The sequence below is a fragment of the Centroberyx gerrardi genome, chromosome 5 (genome assembly GCF_048128805.1).
Source record: "Centroberyx gerrardi isolate f3 chromosome 5, fCenGer3.hap1.cur.20231027, whole genome shotgun sequence".
Lineage (NCBI taxonomy): Eukaryota > Metazoa > Chordata > Actinopteri > Beryciformes > Berycidae > Centroberyx > Centroberyx gerrardi.
This window is the reverse complement of record NC_136001.1, coordinates 28,641,656-28,666,263: the sequence shown is the minus strand read 5'-3', so window position 1 is coordinate 28,666,263 and position 24,608 is coordinate 28,641,656. Positions and strand designations below refer to the sequence as shown.

The 24,608-nt window shown below is 43.8% G+C and overlaps 2 protein-coding genes across 2 annotated transcripts; both read right to left on the bottom strand.

Moving 5' to 3' along the window:
- Positions 1-209: 209 nt before the first annotated feature.
- On the bottom strand, positions 210-7,777 carry LOC139929901 (SRSF protein kinase 3-like). Its single transcript, XM_071922972.2, has 13 exons — positions 7,540-7,777; positions 7,360-7,468; positions 7,175-7,262; positions 5,846-5,933; positions 5,171-5,277; positions 4,852-5,017; positions 4,584-4,609; positions 3,316-3,634; positions 2,974-3,071; positions 1,572-1,679; positions 1,352-1,421; positions 1,153-1,245; positions 210-629 (listed from the first exon to the last, which is right to left on the bottom strand). The coding sequence occupies exons 1-13, from the start codon at positions 7,775-7,777 to the stop codon at positions 445-447; spliced, it is 1,695 nt and encodes a 564-aa protein (XP_071779073.2). The 3' UTR covers positions 210-444.
- Positions 7,778-12,701: 4,924 nt separating this feature from the next.
- ccdc120b (coiled-coil domain containing 120b) lies at positions 12,702-17,946 on the bottom strand. The gene is made up of 10 exons (XM_071922985.2): positions 17,894-17,946; positions 17,714-17,814; positions 17,054-17,184; positions 16,234-16,335; positions 16,024-16,144; positions 15,776-15,835; positions 15,260-15,416; positions 15,016-15,117; positions 13,649-14,677; positions 12,702-12,818 (listed from the first exon to the last, which is right to left on the bottom strand). The coding sequence occupies exons 2-10, from the start codon at positions 17,760-17,762 to the stop codon at positions 12,722-12,724; spliced, it is 1,848 nt and encodes a 615-aa protein (XP_071779086.1). The 5' UTR covers positions 17,763-17,814; positions 17,894-17,946; the 3' UTR covers positions 12,702-12,721.
- Between the last annotated feature and the right edge of the window lie 6,662 nt (positions 17,947-24,608).

Here is a 24,608-nt window from a genome sequence, read left to right as displayed (position 1 = left end):
CTCAACCTTTTCTGTGCAGTTTAATAAATATTTCTTCAAGGTACGGTCTCTATTTACCTTTCTCAGAAATAACTGTTAGAGAATAAAAGCACTGAGTAAAGAAATCATACGTGGATTTATTGAAACTCAAGAACTCATCATTAGAGATCATGTCAGCAGACACTTTCCCAGTAAATATTACTTCTATTTGGTCATTGGTGTGCCTCAGTTTGATGCGACTGCCATTAAAATACCTTAAGACCAAACAACCTGACTGGGAAAAACCCTACATTAGGCTAGTACTCAGAGTAAACACTGCGCTACGTTTTTTAAAGCTGTGCTCATGATGCCAGCACCAGACTATTAAACCCCTCAGTTGACAAGTCCAATATCAAATCCAAGACTATTATTACGCCCGGGGACGTGTCCAAGCCTGCTGTGTTGGAGTCGACCGAGCCTGTCCGTCTAGGAGGAGATCCAGGGGTGTTTCAGGCACTGGGCGGCTGTGGCTCTTTTCTCTGGCAGCAGCTCCAACATGGTCAGGAGGAAAGAGCTGAACTGGGCAGCTTCCTCATGCGGCCACTCGTACTTATCCTGCAGGATTTCACACAAACTCCACGGCTTCAGCTTCGAGATGCGCCGCAGTTGACCTGGACAGGGTCAGAAGTCGGGTTAGACCAGCAGGTTCCTCCCCGACCACAGCTACAGAAAAACAGTCTGTAAAACCTGCAGTGAAATTCCATTTTCCTTGCAGATTTTATTTCATTTGGTTGTTCAATAATGTTTTTTGTCAATTAATTCTTCATTTAAATGTGCTAAAGTAATATATCCCAGAGTTTCCCCTACCATTGAATAGGTGGAAGGGGAGACTCTACTCTTAAAGAGCTGCTAACCCTAAAAGAATGTCATTAGTCTGGGTTTCAATGGAGAGTTTTAGTGTCACATGATGGTCTGAATGCTTTTTCAGAGGCTCTTCCACCCTGACAAGAATCAAATTCCGGGAGAGAAACTGAATACTTGTAATTCTATGGGCACAAAAGTGGTCAGAGTTAAAGATATTGAATATTGGCACAACATATCGGCTATTGGCACTGTTCCTGACTCTTTTAGACCGACTACACTATCAGATGCAAACAGACGATCAGGACAGCTCGGTCCTTATGTACATTTTACCTTTATGGTTGAAAAACCGTTTGGAATTTCTCCCTGAGAGCGCGAACTGGGACGGAAGGGGTCCCAGCAGCTCGATGATGTGGGCAATGTGATCTGGTGGGACACAGGCAGATGTTGTGTGTTAAGCACATTTAGTTCAATCGACAGGAAGAACAAACAAGGGGGGGGGGGGGGGGGGGGCGCAGCGGACGAAACAAACCTTCCTCTCGGGAGAAAGTGTCTCCTGACTGGGGCTCGAATAGATACTCCCCTGTCGCCAGCTCGAAAGCCTACAGGACACACAGTGGGACAAAAAGATGGCGGTGACACATCTAGAAACAGCGATCTTGGACTGTGAAAGAGGCATGAAGAACAGTGTTTCCTAAATGCATATCTATATTAGTAAATCAACTATCTGGACGCTGTGCTGCTGTCCTCACCATGCAGGCGGTGCTCCAGATGTCGGCCGGTGTGCCGTAGTCGGCGCCGATCAGGACCTCCACAGAGCGGTACTGACACGTCTGGATGTCTTCAGTGAAATGTTTATGCTGCAAGACAACATATCCCCGCCAAAAAGGAATTTAGTCAGCAAATATAATATTCATATAATAATAATATAATAATAAAATGCATATATCAAGAAAGGGTTGGAGCTAATTAGGCATCTCCCAAAAGGCCTCAAAGTGCTAACAAATCACTTCAAGACATTTGCTCATTGGAAGAGTGTTTCCCAAGAGGGCAGAAGTGAGGAATACAGGAAATTATGGCATATGGGAAAATATCATTTCCTTGACCTCAGCTGGGCAATCATGTCCACAAAAATCTGCAATGGTGTGATAACGCAATGAGGAATAAAGTGTGTGTATTCTTTACCACAGTAAACAGGATCAATGGAAGCAAACAACAGCAACCTATTTTACCTGCTACATGTAATTGTAGACCTTTCACTCCAAATCTAAATAAACAAGAATAAAATACATACATGTTTTTTTATAATGTCCCAAATACTGAATTGACACTTCACTTTCTTTAACACATTAATCATAACTAAGTTAAATGTACTTCTATACTGACCTACTATTTCTATAATTTGTTTTGGGTTTTTTTTTTTTTAGAAATGAGAAGCATAACAGTAAATATTGGGCAGTGCTCAAATCTGCAAAAAGCAGAGAGGTGATGCATCTCTCTACAGCCCTGTATGCACATCGGCCCACACAGCTCTGTTTGACTGGAAACAGATTTGCAACCTGTGTTTTTCACTGGAGGGCACTGCAAATGTGGGCATGACATTATGCTCCACAGAATGCGCTTGTCACATTGGGTTTTCTCATACTGATGGGTAGGGAGGTTTTCTAAATCAGACAATTTTTATAGATTATTTTTATGGCATTTCTGCTTTTACCAGACAATACAGTTGAAAGAGACAGGAAAGGGGGAAGAGAGAGGGGGAAGAGAGAGGGGGAAGAGAGAGGGGGATGACATGTGACAAAGGTCCCAGGCCGGATTCGATTTGCATTTCTTACAAACATCTCAACACCTGAATTTTTACTGGTTTAAACAATGGCGTGATAAATGAGGACCACTATTTCAGTCAAAAGAGGATGTTTTAAATGCCCTAGATTACATAATCAAAGTAAAGGATTTGATTCTAAAACACTATATATTCCCATTTTAGAAAATATTTAGCTGATTCTGTCCTCTAAAATATCCATGAGGGAGTTAATTTGGTAAGTTAATGAATTAAGGTTTTTTTAAACGGTTGGTAGCTCATTTTGGAACGAAACTCTTCAATTGTAACGTCTCTTGATTGTAGAAATGTTTGTTTGTCGAATAGTCACTCACCACCCAGCAGGCATTTCCCAGGTCAGCAATCTTGATGAAGATTTTATCAGCGTTCTGCGGCGTCAATAGGTTCAGCAGCACATCTGAGTCACTAATCCCTAAAATACATGAAAAATAGAAGAGTTTGACTTAACCTCCTTGCATCTGCATGCCACGAAGATAAGCTTTGAGTGTACTGATGTTGCTATATAATCTATTCAGTAACTTATGTAAACACACTATCAAAGGCACCAAGTCATGCAGAACTGTATAAACATTAACCTGTCGCAGGCTCAGGGCCCAGACTGCTATCACCATGGATAGTTGAGAAAAAAAAAAACAAACAAACATCACGAGACTGACCATGTGGAGAGGCTGGCGATGGGGGCGGCTGCTCTCTGCCTGCAGTCTTGACAGGAGGATCTGGGCGGCTGCTGTGAATGTGTGGAGCCAGGTCCAGGCCGTCCTCCAGCAGCAGGGTCTGCCTCCTTAAAGTGTGGGAGTCGGGACCTGGAAGCTTAGAGGGACTGGTGGGGCTATGGGTGCTAGAGGAAGCAGTGACATCAGAGAACGTCACATGAGGTTTGTCCCTGTGATTGCGGTCAGATAGGCTCTCCTGTCCTCGCCGACTCCTCTCCTTCCTCGTCAGCCGGTTAATCGGGCTCCTGGACACCTTGCCAGACTACGGGGGGGGACAGTCGGTTTGGTGGGAAACAACCAGAGGTGAGCATGTGGTACAAAATCAACATTAAAAGCACTCTCGATGACAACAACTTCATGCCTGTTTCAGAGGTGCAGCAAATCATGCAAGTTAATGTTGCAGTATCATCAGAAGTAGCAACACAAAGTAATCATTTTAAACCAGCACAACTTTCATCCTAAAACACCGTCTGCACTGTCATTCCAGCAATCAAATATTAAAGGGGCATTACATAATTCATGACCCGTTATCGACCTCTACTGGTGACCTGTAAGAAATGCAACATCGCTAGAACTTCTCTCCTCATACACAAGTCTGTGGCAAACCAACCCTCCGCACCCCTCCCGCCCCCATGCGCCATGGTGGTCTGTAATTGACACAAATAATAATGTCACATTTTCAGGTTAGAGAAAAGTAAGCTAGCTAAAAGTGTGGGTGAGTACAGGCCAGAAAGTGAGTTTAGAATGCATGAAATTTCAGCACTGGTCACTGGTATTGATCAACAACCCTATCAACCCCCTGCAGATTTATTATGGTCATTTTCTGCTATGGGACAGTAAAAATGTTATATTTCTATATTTAGAAATATTTTAGATGCGGCAGTGTTAAATGTTGACTGTCCACTGCTGTGAAAGACCTTAGGTGCAATCAAGATGCAGTGAGAAGGTACAAGTTCAAAGGCAAAGCATAACAGCCATCTTACCCACTCCCCAAGAGTATGGAAAACCCCAGTCAACTTCCCCAATAAGTTGGACAAACTCTAAGAAAGCCATAAGAAGAGGGGTGAAGAGGCACAGATCATGAGAAATACTAATGTTTCATTAAAAGTTAAATGAATGAGATGATAATGAATAGAAGGAACCACAAATCTGTCTCTCAAGAAACCGTGTTCATTAAGTCAAAGGAGAGCACAATGTTAAAGGTCCCACACCTGTTTTTCTCTTGGGCTGCTGTTCACTGGTGGGTGGAAATATCAGCAGGGGGAAAGAGGCACCAAATGTGAACAGAAACAGTGAGAAACACAACAGCAGTGCAATATTTCTCTAATGAATTTGTTAGAGCCATGTAATCAGCAACACAGTTCCTCCATCAGCCTGTTACTGTGCACAGTCAGTGACACATATTCCTCGGTCATTTAAAATGTGACAGACAGAAACCCGATCTAAAAGCCATGGGACGGCTAACGCGGCATCACTAACCTGAAGAGCCGGTGAAAGCAGGACACCCTGGCAGCTGCCACAGCTTGGTGTCGGCTGCCAGTTCCTGGATGTAAACCTCGTCCACTCTTAAAAGGATGTTCTCTGGCTTGATGTCTGTGTGGATAATCTTGCATTTAGTGTGCAAGTAATCTAAGCCCTGGAGAACCTGTGATATGGAATACAAATGGAGTTACTGTCACTCCGCTACATGTCACCGGGGGGAGCACAAATAGAGGATAATCTGTTCACAAAAAGCTGCTTTTTGGGGCGGTGAAATGCAGGGGAGAGGATTTAAGACGGGATGAAGGGGACGCGGCACCTGTCGGAGGATGCTCTTGACGCAGGGCAGCGGCAGGCCAGTGTAGTTGGATTTGATGATCCACTTCAGCAGCTGGTGGCCCAGCACCTCCAGGACCATGCACACATCTGGTGAGCAGCCACATCAAGGACAGACTTCCATGCGTTACAGCGTGAGTAGCTGCAGTTTCTCATGTCTTCAGGCCATTATAAAACTCTAAACACTGACATGATCAACATGATCTGGGAGTTTTTATGTCCCTCCATCGTACGCGGTATGTGGGACATTATGTCGTCATGATGGTGCCTGTGTGTGTGTGTGTGTGTGTGTGTGTGTGTGGACACATTCTTGTGACCACAATAACTCAAGAACAATACATGATAGAAACTTCATATGTACACCACAGGTTCCCCCTATAGAGTAGATTATCTGATTTTGGAGCACCTTGCCACATTCATTTGCATATTAATGAGGAAAAACTGTTCTTGAAACTACTGTAAGTCCTTAACGCTTCAAGATACAGAGTTCATGTTAATACCATTCATGTGTAATGTCGACATTGAAAAATGTGGTAATTAACACATTAATAAGATTAATTAATGAGCTCAATAGCATAGCTGGTTATGTTTAATATATGATGGTGATTATGGCGGGACATTAGGCAGCTCAAGCGCTCTCTTGTTTTGTAAAGGATACGTTCTCCACTCACTCCAGAGATCCTGAAGTCATCAATGAGCTGCACAACTCTTTCACGTTTAGGATCTTTAGGATCGCTGTCCCTTACCTGATGACAATATAATGAAGAGTGTACAAACTCTGTAAAATATCACAAGATCAACCAAAAAACAAAATGTAGTCCAAATGGTAAATGTGTAAGGTAATCATACTGTAATCAAATGACCTCATAACATCTAGATAACAGCCTATATTACGCTATTATATTACTTGGCAACTGCTTTGACAAGTGCTGGTCAAAATAAAGAAACATCAGTATAAGGTGCCGCCACAGTGAGGGATTCTGCTGGTTCAGTCCTGGTGTGTATTGCATGGAATTAACTGAACTGCTAAGAGGCTGAGCAATTTTTTAATCACTGATTAATAATAATGTAAAGTAACCAAGAATGGGAGCTGCCAGAAAGCTCCTGACACAATATTATCACAATACTTGGGCTATGATTAATATTGATATTCATAATGTTGTGCAGAACATTCATTATAGCAATTAAAGATTTTAATTTATTGTGATCCACTATTCTGCTTTTCTTTGGCATCACTGGAGTGAAAGCCTGAAATAATACAACTTAGGCCAAAATGTTAAAATCTTAAACTTATGATTAAAAAGTCATAAATTAATAACTCGAATGACGTGAGATTCAAAACCTTTTAGATTTTTAAGCATTCTGTCTTTAACGTTTTGTTTTTTTCTATTTCAACAATACCATTTGATAGATCATTATAGTTTTTCATTAACAGCCTAAATGCAAAGAAAAATACTGACTGGAAAGTAACACAATAATACACTCAGTGGACAAAACATGAGGGACGCCTACTGAGTTACACCACTTTTTGCACATTTCATGTCATGGATTCACCTGGTCTATTTCTGTCTATTTCATGCAAATGGCTGGTATTCACAACTTCTGTACACTCAGTGTGTGTGATGTGTTATTTTCCTCTCATCTCTAACCTAAACACCACAATTCCTCATCATCTTCTTCCCAAATGATCGCAAATCCTGAATAGACACTTGTGAGCGATTCTGAAATGGGTGTCAGAAATTGCTTTTCCCCTCCACCATCATCACTCTCAGTTAGTATTGATTATTACTGTATTTGCCTGCGAGTAAACGTGTGGACAAACCCGTGCCACTCTGTTACAGAGCCACCACCACTGTGGGAGGGCCTCCTTTGTGCTGACCAGACACTCCAATACCATAAACAACACTGTAGCCAAATATACTACACAAGTATCACTAAGTAACTATTATGTAATTATCTCACAAGACCAGGAGAAGGGCTCACTGACACATCTCAGAAGTTTGATCTCATCCAGTGCCGTCTCTGTGAACGTTGGAGCGCTCTTCACCACCTTCAGAGCAACAAAACGCCTCTTCCTGCGTACAAGTCATTATGGCAGAAGGCTACTTAAATTGTATATTACATATCAGGGTGACTGAGTAATGAAAAGATCAATGTTGCAGCTGTACTTACACCATATCCCAGCAGAGCCATACAGTAGAGAAGTGACCCCATCCCAACTTTTTGACCACTTGGTAGCGGTCGATGAAGATCTCTCCCACTTCCACAGGATAGTAGCCGCCTACAAGAGAATCAGAGTGAACAACACCCAAAATCCAGTGTGCTGAAATGTGGCGTTGAGGCGCCGCTTACCTATGCAGTAATCATCGGGATTCTCCTGCTGCTCATCATCAGATCCCAGCAGCTCAGGTGAACGGGGGTGGGAATGTCCAGCTGGGGGGCTGTGAGTGGGTGTGCTGGGCGCGAGGGGAGGTGCGGGACTCAGCGCTGTGTCTGGGCCAGGGGGGGTGCTGGGCCTGACGGGTGAAGAAGCAGCGCTGGACGGACGAAGGGAAAGGGCTGATATGGCAGCAGCGTATGATGACGACATGTTCAGATGGACCCTGAAGAGTCAGACAGCTGAAGACGGGTCCAGATGACAGCGGCACTCGGGGAGAGAGCTGCAACACAAAGGCAGATACTTTCAAAAATAGGTGCTGCGGCCTCAGCCCCGTACATGTTGCTACACTATTATCTCTGAAATGAGAGTTCACCCAGCTGTAGGTCTCTGGCAGCCAGTTTCTTCTTTTAGTAAATTGTTCCAATAGGCTGTTTGCAGTGACATTTCAAAGGGGCCAGTGAATGTGTATGTTTATTTTTAGCTGGATGAATGGCATGTCAACGTAAATAGCTCCTGAAACTGGCCCAGCTGCAACTGAGCTCTCCCTGATATTACACGGACAGCCCTGTTGCAGTATAGGCGCCATGCTAGTAAACATGGATGGCTGGTAATTCAAAGTAATTCATGTTCTTACCTGAGATACAAGAATCTGGCAGGAGTAATTATTTTGTAAAGACTATCAATTAATCGACAAGTAACATATTTTACACTTGCTATTGTCTAATATTCACTAACTTCGGTTGCTAGCTGGCTAGGCGAGCTCAGTTTGTGTGTTGTTGAGGATTTCAGCTAATGGGTCAACAGGTAGCCTAATTCACTCTGACACATGGAGACAACAGCAGCGTCAAGTCGGCAGAGATAAGGTGAATAAAACCGGAAGTTAAGCGATTTTGCTTTCAAAATAAAAGCGTACAATTTCTACTGGGGCATACCAACGATCTGGTGTCTTCTCACTGACTAGCTGATATTGTAACACGCATATTACTGTGCATTGTACTGTAACTGACTGATGTCTGGCTGTTAGCTTTGTTTGTTTATTTGTATATTCTCACTTAATAGTTTATTTTGCTTTTTTGTTATCTTTTCCTTTTTTTCTTCTTGTACTGTATTGCTATGTCAAAATTCTAAAAACTGAAAATACAATTTTGAGGAATAACTATGGCCAACATAGCTATCAAAATATACTTTATGGAGAAAATAACAAGTGCATTTTCACCCTGTTAGACTCCTGTTTAAATGCACTCTTTGTTTTCACTGTGGTACTCTGTGTTACCGGCACCAGTACATATGGTGCCTCCATCCTGGAGCTTTATTACATGGGACAGCTGGTAATCATATCTGGAAGGCACATTCTGTTGATAAGGGCATAGTTTCTTTACTGCGCTAGTCTGCACACTAGGACACCATGTAAAGACATATGGCCTTCTGCAGACTGTTAAAGTGAGTACAATGCACATCTGCACATTATGTAGGCTACATTCTACTTTACTGCTTTATTATTTTATAGTCTTTTGCTGGATTTTTTATTGCTATTTATATAGCTTTTTTTTTTTGCCTATATACTGCTTCTACTTTACTTTCTCTACTGGCTTCTATTACTTTTGCTGCTGTGACGACCTAATTTCCCCACAGGGCTCAATAAACTGTCATCTTCTCTTATCTTACTCCAAAAACCTTGCAACGCGTTAGTCAACACGGCTTTATTTTGAAAGTTCTCAGCGGAAGTCTTACTGTTTATTCTGGTGGGCTTAACACTGGACTTAAAAAAAAAACTTGTTAATCTTCACTAGGCTACTTGTTGCTGGTGTTACCCTGAAAGTCGCATCTGTCCGTGTTACAATAACGCAGCGAGCCTGTTCACACAATGAACCCTTCACACCCCCACAGGTGTGTTCGCCAGTCAGCCTACTCACCGCAGTGTATAATGTTTCCAGTCCGTATTAAAGAGTCCGGGTTTGACCGCAGTGCCGCAGCAGCGTCCCCCGCCTGCTCTGCGTCCGCTTTGCGTCTGTAAAAAATAGCGGAGCAACACCGCAGCTCCAGGAATAGCAATAGCCTACTACTACATGTACACAAAGCCTGGTATGATTTTCAGGAAATGATATATACCCGTGCTCTATTATTTCCAGAAGTGGAAAGTAACTAAAATAACTAATTAAAACTTTTATTTAGGGTGCTTGAGGAGTTTGTTTTAGTTTTAGGTTTAGTTTTTGAAAAAGAGAATGCTATACAAATATCACAACAAATTCCTATGGAAATTGTATAGGAAAATTATAGTGATATATGAGATTAAAAAATACCATAAAACACAATAAGTTAAAAAAAAACAAAAAACAAAAAAACAGTCAAGTCACCAAAAATGAGATCACTGTAAAGTCACTATTGAGCACCACAGACACACTTTAAGTGGATATAGGAATATTAATAAATATTAATATTTATCAGGATTTTCCTGATAATATTTATCCAGATTTTTCATTTGGGGGACTATGGACATAAAGATTTTCCATAACCAGAGCAAGCTCTATTTTTTAGATATTATAGTGCCATTTATAATCAAAATCAGTCACTCTGGACTTGACTTAGGGAAACTGATACTAGCTTTGTTGATATCAAAATAAGGACCATCCTTAAACAGCAATGAGCTACTTTTTCCAGGAGTTCCACCTCTGATTATTTCAAATAACCATCAAAAAGTCTGACACTGTGTTGATTTCAACATGACACTTTATTTAGTAGAATGAATGCAACATCTCATACATACAGTATAGGGCAGGCCGCCTTATTTCATAGGCCTGGTTATGAAGAAAGGAGGGAATGAGAAAACAGCTGCGCTTAAGTATCTAAAAAAACCAAAAAAACAAATATTAATACAATTCATACTGCTGAGTGAAATGCTTTCAACACGTGTTACCAATTCTCTCACTGGCGAGAAAGAGCTAGATACTGTAGCTACAAAATGTTATAGGTTCATAAATATACAATATAGTTTGAATAGATTTGCTTTAGAGCTAAATTTATAATCATTTATTTTCAACTTACAGAGTACATTATATGAAAAATACATTTACGACCCCCAGTGCACAGCAGTTTGGTCTTTGATTTCAGGTTTTACCAGCTGGAAGAAGCTATAAGAAGCTGAGATACTGAATGAATGTGAACACATCAGACAGCAGAAGAAACCAGGTGACATTCCACGGTGTGCTACAGTTCCTACTAGAGTAGAAAACAACATCGTCATACAGTATGAGACTTTAACACACCTAAAAAATTACATTCAAATGAGTCTGAGATGGCCAAACACATCAAATGGAAAAATCAGATATTAAAAAAGGCTTTTCAAAATAAAAACTGTTTAGTTCTGTTTACACCACAACAATTATTTTCAGTGTTTCCTTGAGGAGATCATTTCTTACTCTTGGATTTTGTTACTGATGTTTACATTTCAGAGTGGTATCAAGATTACAAACTGGAAATATATTATGACACATAGCTACTCTGATTTAAAAAAAAACCAAAAAAAAAAAAAACCACAGGTTAATACAGAGAAAAGACACAACGACCGAGCTCATGAAGTTACTTGAAATCATTACAATTACAAAAATCAGACAGCATGAATTCTCACACACATTATTCTCTTCAGTAGTCGGGCATGAGACCTGCTCACACCATCATGTAACGACTCCAGCAGCCCTATTCTGTTCACACTGTTTTCATCCAATTTAAATAGTGCTCACACTTTATTTGGGGGTAGGAAGGGGGGGGGGGGGGGGGGGGTTGGGGGTTATTGTGACTAAATACTTCCTATGTGGTTAGTTCAAATATTACATTGTTAGTACGGGAATACAATATCAGCTTGAAACTCATCGATACAATCTATATACAGACCGACAACCGGGTAGAACCATCAGCAGACGTCGACAAGAACTTTCTTTCTTTCTTTCATTTTCTCCGTCGTGAAACCCTGTCTTGTTCCTCTCTCTCTCTCTCTCTCTCTCGGTGACAATTTCCTACGGAATTAAGGCTTAAGATGTTCGTAAAGTGCTCTGCATGACACTCAGATCCTCCACGGCGAGATGGAGAGGCATCGATTTGAACCAAGTGAATTACTGTCATACAGTAATGTGCTACTGCCATACAGTAGGCCTCATAGCAGCCCTCGGGTTTTCATAGAACTGGTCTAACTCTTCTTTCATGTCAGCACAGCGAAAGCTACATTTATCAACCAGCACTGAGTTGAATCCAAAAAAAATTAAATTAAATAAAAAATAAAATAAAATCACAATAAATGACATCATTCCGAATACCCTAATTTTGTGACATCGTGACCTGCTTTCATTTTTTGATTGGAGAGTAAGCTCAGGAAGGCTTAATGCTAGCATTACAGATTATTAGAAAGCACTTTAACGTTTTAACAAAGGTTTAGTTTTCGTTTATTAAAACCTGTAGGCACTCCCGTCCGCTACTCTGTTAAACTACAGTCCGTGGCCCCTTTCATTTATCAAACATGGAAAATACAAACGACTGCGAAATTAACGGCAGATGAGGACTGGAACATGTATTTGCTGCTCTATATAGTTTTGTTTACAAACACACATTCACCGGCATGTCTAAATACTTCTCGAATGACGTGAGTTCATATAACATCTTTGTATATCACAAGACTAATGAGCAATAAATTACCTCTTTCATATAACTATTCTTCTTTATGTCTCAGAAGATACAAAATAGTAATTTAGAGTTTTATATATTCTGTAAAAAAGTATACCTTGGGAGATTTTTCAGCATATTTCTGCTCGCGTCGGACCAGGAATACGATGCGGTATATGAAGTACAGCAGGACCATGTTGTTGTTAGATGCTCCGAGAGGAATTAAGTCGACTCCAGTGCACGTCCACATCGAGACACTGGGCTGGAGTTCATACACTGTCGGGCTCAATTATAAGAGGGGGGTTCGCCAAGGCTTTTTCTGACTGTACAGCTACAGTTTGTCGTTTATTTCAGTCTTTTTCTGCTGAGGTTGCCATGTTTTGCTTAGCTTTTGAGGTCACATTATGTCAGCTTGTGTGTATGAGTGCGTCTACAGTGTGTTTGGACATCTGTGTATGTGTTTGTGTACATGTGAGTGTGTGTGTGTGTGTGTGTTCTGCTGCTTCACACCAGGGTGCCTGGGTCTGCGCTGGGTTCCTTTGGGGTCACCTCTTGCATCTGTGGATGAGGAGGCTCCTGATAGAGAGAGAACTCCATTGACCTGTTGGGGAGACGAGGCAAATCAATACCGCACTCTGCAAACAACAGGCATGTAGTGAAGGGTAAAACCAGGATTATAAGAAAACTTCATCATATAAATAAATAGTATGAATCAAGGTCAGACATGCACAGGGCCTCGGGGCAAAAATGTGTTTGAAAATGCATGAAATGCCTGTGGAATTAAAAATGAGGGGGAAAAATGCACCCAATGATGAAAAGCACCCTTATTGCATTTCACCCTGTTCACATTTCATTTGTTGAGTTGTCAAAGTCTCACGCGTGAATGTGACTACTGTCCCTCGTGGGCCACCATAGGTGATTCACCCAGGGGATTCTTTGTAGTGCAATTTGGGTGAGAAAAATGTAGCAGTTTTTGATCAGAAAACGGCAGAGTACGCAGCCTGAAGGCAAAAAAAATGCCGCACAAACCACACAAACCACTGCAGCAACAAAAAATAAAACAACCAATACTGTAAAAAAAAAATGATGAGTGGAAGGTACAAATTGAGTGTTTACTTGCCAATATGCAATGCAAATGTATCATTCCATAGTGAACAAAATTGCCTCAAGACCAAAAAGCCTCTAGAAAACCAGATGAAGGGGCAAAAATGTCCTCTGAAAAAAGTTACTTTCTCACCCTGGAATGAATTATAGTAAGTAAGTTACTAGGGTAAGTTACTATAATAGGGTGTTTTGATCTTTTGGTTTGTTTCTATTGGGAGCTGTTCGTTTATGATTATCAACTACTATAGTTCACCTATTTATTTACCATTACATTGGAGGCAAGCAGGTGTAAAAGAACCATAGCGACTAAATGAGAGAACTACTGACCTTCCATGCAGTGGGTGACCGTGGAAGCTGGCTGACTGGGGTATCTGAGCCCTGTGGAGGTTGGCCGGTTCACCTTGTACAGACTGGGCCTGGTGGACCAGCGGGTGGGGGTGTGAGAGGCGAGAGATCCCCGCTTCATGGCCCTTTGAGGCAGCAGGGGGGTACCCCAGGGCGTTCCTCAGGTACCAGTCCCTCAGGCCCTCCAGTGCCAGGGCTTTGTGCAGGCTGCGCGTCGAGTCCTCCGGGGTGGGGAGAGAGAACTGCGGGGGCCTGCGGCTGAAGTTGGGGCCGGACAGCTCGGTTTGGTAGGGGTGCAGGTTGGGGATGGAGGACGTGGTGGTGCCCGAGGTGGGATGGGGGGACTCGTACGCCGACAGCAGGATGGCGTCCTGCTGCAAGGGAATGAAGGGCCCGCAAGATTTGGTTCTGGTGACTTTGACCCTGCGCGGCTCGGCCTGGGACCCTCTGATCACCATGGGGCTGTAGGGGGGCGCGGCGCTGGGGAGGTGCACCTGGGAGTGGGAGAAGCCGTTGGCATGAGGAGGCACTGCCGCGGTGGAGGAGCGAGGAGAGGAGGCGTCCTGCCAGATCCTGCCTGTGGACTGGTACAGGTGGTGCTGCACTTGCATCCTCTGCTGCTTTCCCCAGATGTAGTCCATCAACAGCTCATTGTAGCCTCCCCCTGCGCCCCTGCCACCCATGGACAGACGCATTTTGGCCTGTTCCACCGAGCCGTCCATGTGTCTCTCGGGGCTCCCCAGGTGAATGTGTCGCAGCTTGCCGTCGGTCAGTGTCTCTGAGCTCTTGTAGGGCCCTCCTCTGGGGGGCATCCCGTTTCGGGGCGCAGGATCCTCGGGGAGGCTGGACCGATCCAGCAGGGCCTCGGAGCTGTTGCTGCGCCGGGCGCGGGAGCTGTAAGGGCAACCTCGGCGGTCGGAGGAAGAGCCCTCCTGGGCCAGCGGGATCATATGTGGGACGTCCAGGCTGCCGGACCACTGCTTCAACGCGTTGCCCCCCGACGCGTCCGATCTGAGGCGGAGAGGGAGCACAAGAAGAGCTATCATTGGAGAGGAATCAGGGGAACCATCGATGAAGAAGAGCAAACGCAGTTTTAATCAAAACCGTGTAACTGCATTTCACAGAAAATCACTTAGAGAGGACACTATTTTTATGCCTAAAAGACGACATGATGAGCCAAAGCACTAGCTGGTAGATAATATGACACTAATCTGTGCTACAACCCTGACTCTCTGCCTGTATACAACTAAATCATTTAACCACTCTTCCAACCTCCCAGTCATCGCAGTGGGTGAGAGCTGGAGCTGTAGATGTGCCGCATTAGGCGGAGGCAGCAGAGTAGAGATTACCTGACATGAACGCTGATGGGGGCAGTTCGGGCCAGCAGAGGAGTAGCTGGAACACTTCTGCCTTCAACGTTCGATGCGCTCCTCGGCAGAGAGTGACTTGGGCTGTGCAAAATGACACGAGAGGACATGGCTGTATTTAACATTTATCACCCATACACGCACACACATAAACACACAAATACACTCACGCACAAATCTAATTGACAGCACAGCCTGCGGGATAGGGCCACTTTGGGGACAGTACCTAACAGAGCTGGTGACGGAGTTGCGGCGTGTCCTCATCTCGTAGTAAATCTCTACTGGAGACAGTTTCCGGCTGATCCTGTGGTCGGGGCTGCCCACAGTGAGCCGGGGCTGGGACAGAGAGCGCTGGTCAGCGGCCACACTGGGAGACGACTCTTCTGGGACAGGAAAAAACAAAGACATAATCTTTTAATGCGGCTCACTCATGGATGGCACACAGAATTAAGCAATCGCTTTCATTTCAGAACATAACAAGGCAGCTGTGCTACTTTGTGTTTAAAACAGAAATGTGATCCTTATTCCGTATCTTAGCATCACAACTGCAAATTAAATGGAGTCTGCCAGCCAGTAAGTGTGAATGATGTATTCTGAATGTGAAAAGCAAAGTGTTGGCAAATATGAAGCCTTTTCAATTGCCTATTTTAGAATGATGCTGTCTTTGGAGTTAAACCCAATATTAAACCCAATTGGCAGACAGGTTTTGCAACAGGCTGATATTTGTGTAGGGTTGACTCACCATTGTCATGCGATGTTGAATCTGACATGGAGCTAGTACTTTCTGACATGACAGTGTCCTCTGGAAGACAACAAACACGAGCCATTTAGGTCACAGACGATGCAGCGTGACCTGAATCTTTGCTAAAACTATTTTTTGAACAGTGTCAATCATATCCATAATTAGACACGGTTTTCAAACAGTTATTCTAGATTTGACAACTTTTGACAAATGTCCCATGTGTGGCTGTATGTTGTGCACAGTTCTACCTGTGTGGCAGCCCCGATGGACTGTCCTCTTGCTGTTTGGGACATTTCGGTCTGATTCCGAGTGTCTGTACAAAGCGCCGGTGAAGAGGGCTTTCATCTGCTTTCTCTGGGCAGCCTCATCCTGCATGGGACAGCCAGCCCTGTTATACTACGGTACACAGAAATACAGCTGCTGTGTAAACACTATTGTTATTCAAGGTGTTGACTTACCTCTGCCTTGGTGTTGGGCGCCAGGCCAGCCCTGCGCTGCACCAGTGGGGGTTTCTCGCCCGTCTCCAGGGGGAAAGCATGTGGCAACTTCCCAGTCAGCTCCTGCAGAGGACATTCATTAGCCTCCAATGACTAAAAATCCTTCATCCTCTCACTGGCCTGTGAGGTCCAAAATGTTGCATAAAATGAGAATACCATTTAACACGTCCCAATACGACCATCCTTTAAATGCTTGATTGCACTGGAATAGATGTGCCAGAACTAATGTCACTATCATAATTTAACTCCAAAGCAGAAACTGTGCTGGCAGAGTGACTTTGCCGATGGGTGGTGCATCAAAACCTCCAAATTAGCTCCATTATACAGTATGGAGAGCTTCTGAAGGCAAGAATAGTGCATGCAGAGACAGAGTGAGAGTCGCATTACATCCAGCTGAAAACAGAGCGATGTGTTAAACAGCTGTCAATGAAAAGCTGAGGCAGCTGTGGCTTCATTATGAACTGCTGGCACATTCTCTGGAGCAATCAAGCAAACATTAATATGCAGCCCATTTTATTTCACTGATGTAGTTCTGAAAACATAACTGCTTTTCAACAAGTTGCCAGATATTTTTCTTTCTTCTGGGCATCCAAGCTCAGCATATCAGATTTACTGATTCATATTTTTTTTTCACAGAAATGTGCTGCAATGAAAGCAATCTCTTTGGTAAAAACGCACACAAATGTACAAATCAACAAACTGCATACGTCTGAGGTGTATGGAGCGACAGCCCTGCACCCTGAGCCATATGGGGTTCAAAAGGGCCAAGAAAGCTACTGACCGCCTCCTGCAGACAGACTTGTTTGAGCTCTCCGACTCGACTGTTGAGCAGAGCCTCCAGGGCCTGCTTCCTCTCCTGCAGCGCTGCAACACGCTCCGCCTGCAGCTTGCTGTCCTGGCAGCCTTGAAGATCTGCACAGCAGAGCACAAACATAAAGCATCTCCAGAAAATATTTGGCATAAAAATGTGTGGCTGGACATTTGTAGCCCAAATCGTTGGATTGCAGATTTGTGGGGGACTCAAACGCAGACATGTAAATATTGAAAATTATATTTTCTCATTCGATCCAAAAATAGGCGTTCTTTTGGTAATATTTTTTTGTTTTCCTGGTTTTCAATGAATATGTTTCTGTATTCAACAGCATGTTTATGGTCACAGCCACTCAGTGGTCTGATAAGATTATCTGTCAGTTGTGGCTACAGAGTATGTGAACAACAGCCCTTCACACCATACAGCATTTCTTTCAGTTGGCAGTTCCCCAGAGAGGAACACATTTGTTTTCTCATCAGTTGAATTGCCAGGAAAAAAAAAAAAATCAAACTGATTCGATGCCAGGCCATTTCAGGCTTGTCCAGGCACAAAAACCAGCGTGTCTTTACACAAGGGTTTTGGAGCTTAGCAGGCCAAGTACAGAGAACTGTGCCAGAAGTCAACACTCACCTGGAGCCCCCAAACCCATGGATGTGATCAGATGCCCTTTGACCTCCATGTGCTGTAATTCTGGGGACTTTACAACTCGCCACTCCCAGCCAAACCCTCACCTGACGAAACAGAAACTGAGGTTGAGTTGCAGCTGGGATGCAAATCACATCTCAGGAGTAGAAGTGTATTTCCCCTAACCTTGCAGTATCAGCCATGTGTCTTCTTGAGGTGTAGACTCAATGGTTGCATTTCCAGCAAGTCAGCAGTAGATATGCATGGGTGTCTCCTAGCTCAGATGATCCCAAGTACCATTAGGGGGAGCCACTGTGCCTCTTTCCAGGTGTCTAAGGCTGAGTCCTTTAACAGAGAAAAACACGATGAAACTAAATCAGAAAAAGGATAGTGAAACAATATTCTTTACTTCTGTGACTGCAAAATATACACAAATCAAGATATACCCAACAAGAAGCAGGTCACTCTGTCGTATGTGGAAAATCTATTATCAAAATACTGGCAATAATAACACTACTAGTATCATTACACTGCATGAACCCAGATTTTATATTATACAAAGCCAACTTCAAACTATGTAGTCAGCCAGTTTTATTGAATATTCTGAAAGTAATTGTTCAACCAAAAGTGTAATCATAACTTAGGCATTTTGAAAGTGTTAAATACTCTAAAATTAGCATTCAATGGCAGTTAGCGACCAATTAATTTGCAAAGAGAAGGAAAGATGAGGAAGCGAGAAGCCACATTAATAATGTATAGGGAGAAACAGAGAGAGAGAGAAACCTAAACCCTGTGTTTCATGTCTCAATAGCTCATGGGTACCAGCACAAAAAAGGAGAGGGAGCCAAAGAAACAGAGCCAGCGGCAAAGCGAAGGAATAAATAACAGAAGTGAGGGATAAATAAAATGTTTAGTGGAGCCTCCTCTTTTCTGGCGACATAAATATCAAGGTTTAACTGGACCTCATTTATGGCGGCAAAGCAGTGTAAAACAATGTGATTTCCCAAATATGTTTGTGTCCTACAAGAATTCTCCTGATTAAATTATAGAACTTCTGCATATCAAGTCATCTGGGATAATTCTATTGAGCAGGAAAATCAAATTATTGTGTAAGAGTCAACCTTAAACAAGAGGCAATGCACCTTAACTCTTCTGTGGCAAGTAAGCATGTTGTCCATATACAGTTTTTCCCACATGATGGAGGTTCATTTCAGACTAAGCCTTTTCCCTGACACTAAAGAGACTTGAGATCCAAAAATAGCGCGGACGTTTTCTGCCAGGAAGCCTTTCACTCAACCCTCCTCACAAATCGCTGCCATAAATGAGCATCTTTCTGTCTTGTTGCCAGTCGAGTAAATAATAAAACAACTGCATTCAAACCACAAATCCAGATGGAAGGCCTCAAGGGCTAAATTGAAATTAACCTTAGAGAGATTGCTTTTGGCAGCATCACATTGCGCAAAATAAAACATTTATCTACCAGTTAGTCTGGTGAAATATAATTCTGAGAAACTAGAACAGCTGTCTGAAAAAGTTCCATACGCAGCCGACCAGCGTTTCTGATATAGGTCAGTAAAAGGTGGCGCTCTGTCTGTTCTGTTTTCCTGACTCAAACAACACGACATAAAGAATGCGGCTAGCAATACGAGGCTCACTTCATGTGAAAGCATACTTGAAATACTTGCGCTCGGTTTGCGTTGGCTCCTGTCTTGGAACCGATCCAGTAACTGCTGTTTGCTCCTGTGAGTGTGAAAGCCCCCAGCATGCATGACCTCCCATTGACAGACAAGTAGGAGCCTTTCAAACAAACAACTGGCAGAGTAACGACTGCGAGGCAGACAAAGCCCATCACATGAATCCTGTTACTCAAATCCAAGTCAGTGATCAAATTCTTGTTAATCTAATATACTGAGGAGGACTTTCACAGGGGAAAGTACAAAACAGTGCCTAAACAATGTTCTATTCAGCAGGATAAAGTAGGCTGAGCAGTGGGCCTGCTCTCTGAGAGAGGCAGTCATGGGAAGACAGACAGAGACATTTGGTAGTCTTCTGGATGGGAGCTGGGCAGCTGCATGTTGGAGCCAAAAGGCAGCCACGCCATTGAGGAATGTTTGGTTGCACCAACCAAAAAAGCCCATTTGCTTGGCAAGGTGCTGCTACCTTTTTCACCCATTCAATGTGGGCTTAATCTTTTCAGAAAAGTAATAACCCACGTCATTTTCATATAAATAAATGTCCGTTGTGCAACTCTCTATCACCAATTGCTATAACACAATAGTGATTGAACCTATATCCCCCAGGCTTTCCTGGGGAAAATCTTCTGCTGTTCAGGAAGTGATGCATTTTACATTTGAGGTTTGTTTGGAATAAACAGAAGAAGAGCTGGGTAGTTAGCATGAGCAGTGATAGCCACCATGGCTGAACAGATAAAGAAAAGAGCGCCACCTACAGAAACTCAAACTTCCTCAACAGAAAATCCAAGGAAAAAGACGTCACAGTACCGCCCACACTGTTTGATTGACAAGTGATCACAGCAATGAACGCGTAAAAACAAAAACAAGGAGCTCATGGGTTACCACCCATCACCTGTGACAGTGTGAAAAACTGTGAGAATAATCCGCTGCAACAGGCCGTCCTCTAATCAGCTCTTACTGAGTCTGACAAATAACACACCTGAGAAGATCACTGGCCTCACCGGTTGGAGTCAAGAGGTGACTGCTGACAACATCTGGTGTGCAGATGTGTGCCGGGGCACAGGTACAACAACACAGAACTGCATCACATTCCAGAGTGAAGCCCGCAGGAAAGACGGCAGGACAATGAAGAATCAGATAAACAGAGTCGCAGAGAGTGGCATCAAAGGGATGATCAGGGGAGGGGGAGGGGGGGGGACGGAGATATGAAAGCAACATGATCAAACACGTGTTGACTTAGCATGTGTAGGGGAATGAGGGCTATGGCTACGGATGGTGATATAGATAGCACTGTTGGGAGCCATGTTGATTAAAACATGAGCTGTGCGATGAGAGCGCGCTGCACAGGGGCAGCTCGCATCACACGAATGCAAATCAGCGAGGAGTTTAATATTCAAAGTCCGCCGGGCTAAACACTAAAGCCTGTAAGGTAGGTCCCCTCCTACCATGTCCACACTGCTCTCTCCTCTGGCTTAGAAGATACAGATATTGTATTACAACGTTCATGGCAAAGGTAAACCCCTGCGGGCGACAGTTCTATATCCAGTTTTCAAAAGGGAGAGAATCACGCTCATCCCTTGATAAACAATATGCCTCCCAGCCCTTAAAGAGATTCAGTCTCTCTGCTGTCAGCCTTTATCTGACCCTAGAGTCCCAGGAATGGGCTACTGATGCCAGCGTCTTTTATATAACAGGCATATTCATGACATACTGCATAGTGTGTCTTTATATGTTATGGTAGATGGTTTTGCGTATGCCTTCATATTTGTTTCAACCGGCAGCAACTACTGAACGTGCAATATTATGTTAGTCTCTTTCAACAGGCAGGAAGACAGACTGGACTGAACAGGCAGTATAGAGCAGCTGACATGTAAAGGAGCAGCTGAAATATCACCTCCAGCGCACTATGGACAGGTGAGGCTGCAGCCCTCATGTTGACTGCTAGTGTTGACACAGCTGCTGCTGTTAGGAACTTGCACATGGTAACCGAACCAGGGCTACAACTACACAGATTATGTTGGAGTGGCACGGGGATTCAATCAGCATTTCAAAATCGGAGGAGTAAAAACTAGGCCAACAGTGATGCAGTCTGTATAGCATTGATTATTCCACACCACATGTTGCAAGCTCACGTCTCACAACGCCTTCAACAGCGCTCTGCAAAACTTCCAATATGGTTTTTGAAGACGCTTCCACCTCTGAACCTTGCTTTGCTCATTTACAAGACAAGAGCACAGCAGTCTCTGGGAAACAGTTATGTGGGTGTGACCTTTCTCTGCATGATCTCCCTGCCGTTCAGCATCAAACTCCAAGGGGTTATACACTCATGGCTATATTGCCATGATGAGGAGCAGGAATAGAAATGTCAACGCCCAAATGGTTTTAACCTCAAGGAAAAAAGGGAAGGGCGGAGATGGGAAGAGAGAGCTGCAGTTAAGGTCTCTATATGAGGAGGGGATCAGTCGGGGTCAGTGGGGGATGTTATGCTGATACAGTGCAGAGGATTTACTACACGGCCGCTTGCTGAACTATCTCCACCTGACCGACCACCGGCAAAGGACTGTGGAGGGCTTATGGAAGGTCAGGTGACCCTCCCCGTGCTAATATGATCTCCTCTAGCTCTCCCAGCATCCATGAAATACTGATTTATAACATGCTTATCAGCACACAGCAGGGCAGCTTAGCTCAGACCGGCCAATCACGTGGCCGGAATTTCCATTCTGAATTTCCAACCCTTCCCTGCCCTTGACGCTCACCTTTGCAGGTTTGACACAAACTACCGAGGGTGAAACAAAGCAATCTTGGTGATTGCTATCCACCTGGATTCTGCTAAGCTGAAAGGGGGGGGGAGAGGGGAGTAATAAAGAATGGAATGTGACTCAAACATCCAAGGGGATTATTCCTATACTGTTTCCCCTTGCTCTGTAACACCTGGAGGGATTTCTGTATGTATTCCAAAGACTTTTCCATGTCCCAGCCTTTGCACTGTGGTTGTAATCCGCTGTTGATCTTGGAGGGAGTTCAAAACTGAACATAATGTGCAGCCACTGCCATACAGCTACATACACCACTATACATGTATACATAGCACCACCTGAACCTTTCATCTGTGCAAGCGCATTCTGTCCACCTACGTGTTTATCTCTCTTTATGATTGAAGAAATGTGGTGAATCCTCTCTCTTATCCATGGCAACATTGCTCTGGTCTATGCTCAGTGCTTGTTATGGTTTGAGGCCCGATTCACTGAGCTCACACATTAAGGCACTTTGGATGAAACCAACAGCACATTCTCATCTTACATCCATGGTGACAAATGCACAGGTGAAAGGTTTGCTGAAAGGTCCTGGATCTGGGATGTGCACAACCTGGTGAGGCGGTCAGCTGGTACTGAGCCAGCTGCTCAAATCATGTCAGTCCATCTCTTAGGGGCATAATAAAAGGAATGGCGTCACCTTGATCCAACAGAACAGCGACAGAATACCATTGTGTTTGTACCCATCTGGGTCGAGATCCAATTCCATGGTGTTTGAATTGAAATGTAACGCTCAAAGTAGCATGAAAACCATGGGGAACGCTTCATAGAAAAGTACAGCGCCATGCAACCTATTTGAAAACACAACAGTGAACAGAAGGGAGAGAGGATGCAACACAAAACACGGACATGGATTAAAATCCAACTGACCAAAAGGAAGCCAGGCATGAACGGTCTCCTAGGTCCTCACAAAGCTTTATCTGCAATAAAATGGCTATCCCAACCCTCTTTGGAAATGAATGCTACAGAGAACAGGCTCTGAATGGCCCAATGGCCCGTGAATTCAAAACCCCTGCAAATTGAGAAACCCCAGACTACATGAGTGATCAGCACTTTCAAAGAAAACAAACGCTTGGCAACAAAGTGGAAAATCCTCTTCTGAAAACAGTGAGGTGTTTCCCAGATAGACCAAAGCTGGACTAGCAGTGAATCAGCCGGAGGCACTGCCCGGGACAACACATTTGGAGAAGTCCCTTAGATCCTGGCAGCTCTGGACATCCTTGTTCAAGAATGTGTTCATAATAGTGTTTATACCGGTGCAAGTCTCCGTGGGAATAGTTTAGGCAAGACTAGGCTGCAAACGGCACATTGCAATGAGGGGAAGCAGCAGTATTTAGAAATGAGGGCATTGTAATCAATAGGGGGCCTGTGAAGAGCAGTAGCAGCATGCTACTTTGAAGGAGTCTATTTTGCTCCATAACAATGCAGCAACAGGGAGAAGTTGTGTATTCCCAGGAAGCATGACACAGATTTTTACTCATTTAAAGTAGCCCATATCTGAATTCATGCAGATGCAATTGCTCTCCTGTGTTATTTCCTGTTTTTTCATGAATAATGATGACTATGCCACACAAAAACAATACATTCTTCTGATCATGCGTTGGAAAATAAGGTGAGGCACACATATAAAAGACAAATTGAATGGCAATTCATGAAACCCTAAATTTTATAGCCTCATATTTTAGCTCAGCAGGGAAAGCGTAAAGCATGTGCTCCCACATCAAGCCCGGCTTGTGGGTCTGTACAGCCATCCTACATACATCTGCATAGCCGCTGCAGACGGCAGCGCTGGCTGATAATGAAAACACACCGGACTAATTAATGGAAGGCATGTAACATCGCAGGTGTCACGAGCTGACACGATATGAAAACGTGTTTTCAAATTTAGCTCATGTCGGAAAAGGTGGAGACCGCATGCCCAAAATAACACGTACAACCCCCCAAAACGACTTGTAGACAACACTATGTAGGCCAAGCCATTTTTCTAGAGAATATAGCTGTTGACGGCTATTCATTTATACGCCCATTTACGGTGAGAAGGACATCTTGGAGCAGAATCCCCCTTACCGGAGAGCATGACCGATGCCTACGGAGGTCTCCATGGTCGTCTGTGGAAATGCTTAGCCAAGAAAAATAATTTCAACGTGGGGCTACTTGACGAGGTCCTCCTCCCCAGAAGACAGCTTCAGCTACTTAATAAAACGCACCGTAATTCATAATACACGAATAAGGCAACTCGTTCATGGTGGCTCCGTATCCCAATTGTAATTCACCAGCAGCCTCTCGACCTCCGTTGCGTCGAAGCCCTGCGCATCTCGGCAAACCTGCCTTCAAAAGAGAAGAAAGGTTTCCCTTCTGCACCGGATGAAAAGCCCGATTTTCTGTACTCGTTCA

Excerpts from the sequence above, each read along its gene's own strand:
- LOC139929901 (XM_071922972.2), bottom strand. The coding sequence starts at position 7,777 with ATGTCGTCATCATACGCTGCTGCCATATCAGCCCTTTCCCTTCGTCCG. Across the intron at positions 7,469-7,539 it reads TCCCGATGATTACTGCATAG|GCGGCTACTATCCTGTGGAA; the intron begins GTAAGCGGCGCC and ends ATTCTCTTGTAG. Across the intron at positions 5,018-5,170 it reads TCAAGAGCATCCTCCGACAG|GTTCTCCAGGGCTTAGATTA; the intron begins GTGCCGCGTCCC and ends TCCATATCACAG.
- ccdc120b (XM_071922985.2), bottom strand. The coding sequence starts at position 17,762 with ATGGAGGTCAAAGGGCATCTGATCACATCCATGGGTTTGGGGGCTCCA. Across the intron at positions 17,185-17,713 it reads CATGGGTTTGGGGGCTCCAG|ATCTTCAAGGCTGCCAGGAC; the intron begins GTGAGTGTTGAC and ends TCTGCTGTGCAG. Across the intron at positions 15,836-16,023 it reads CCATCGGGGCTGCCACACAG|AGGACACTGTCATGTCAGAA; the intron begins GTAGAACTGTGC and ends GTTGTCTTCCAG.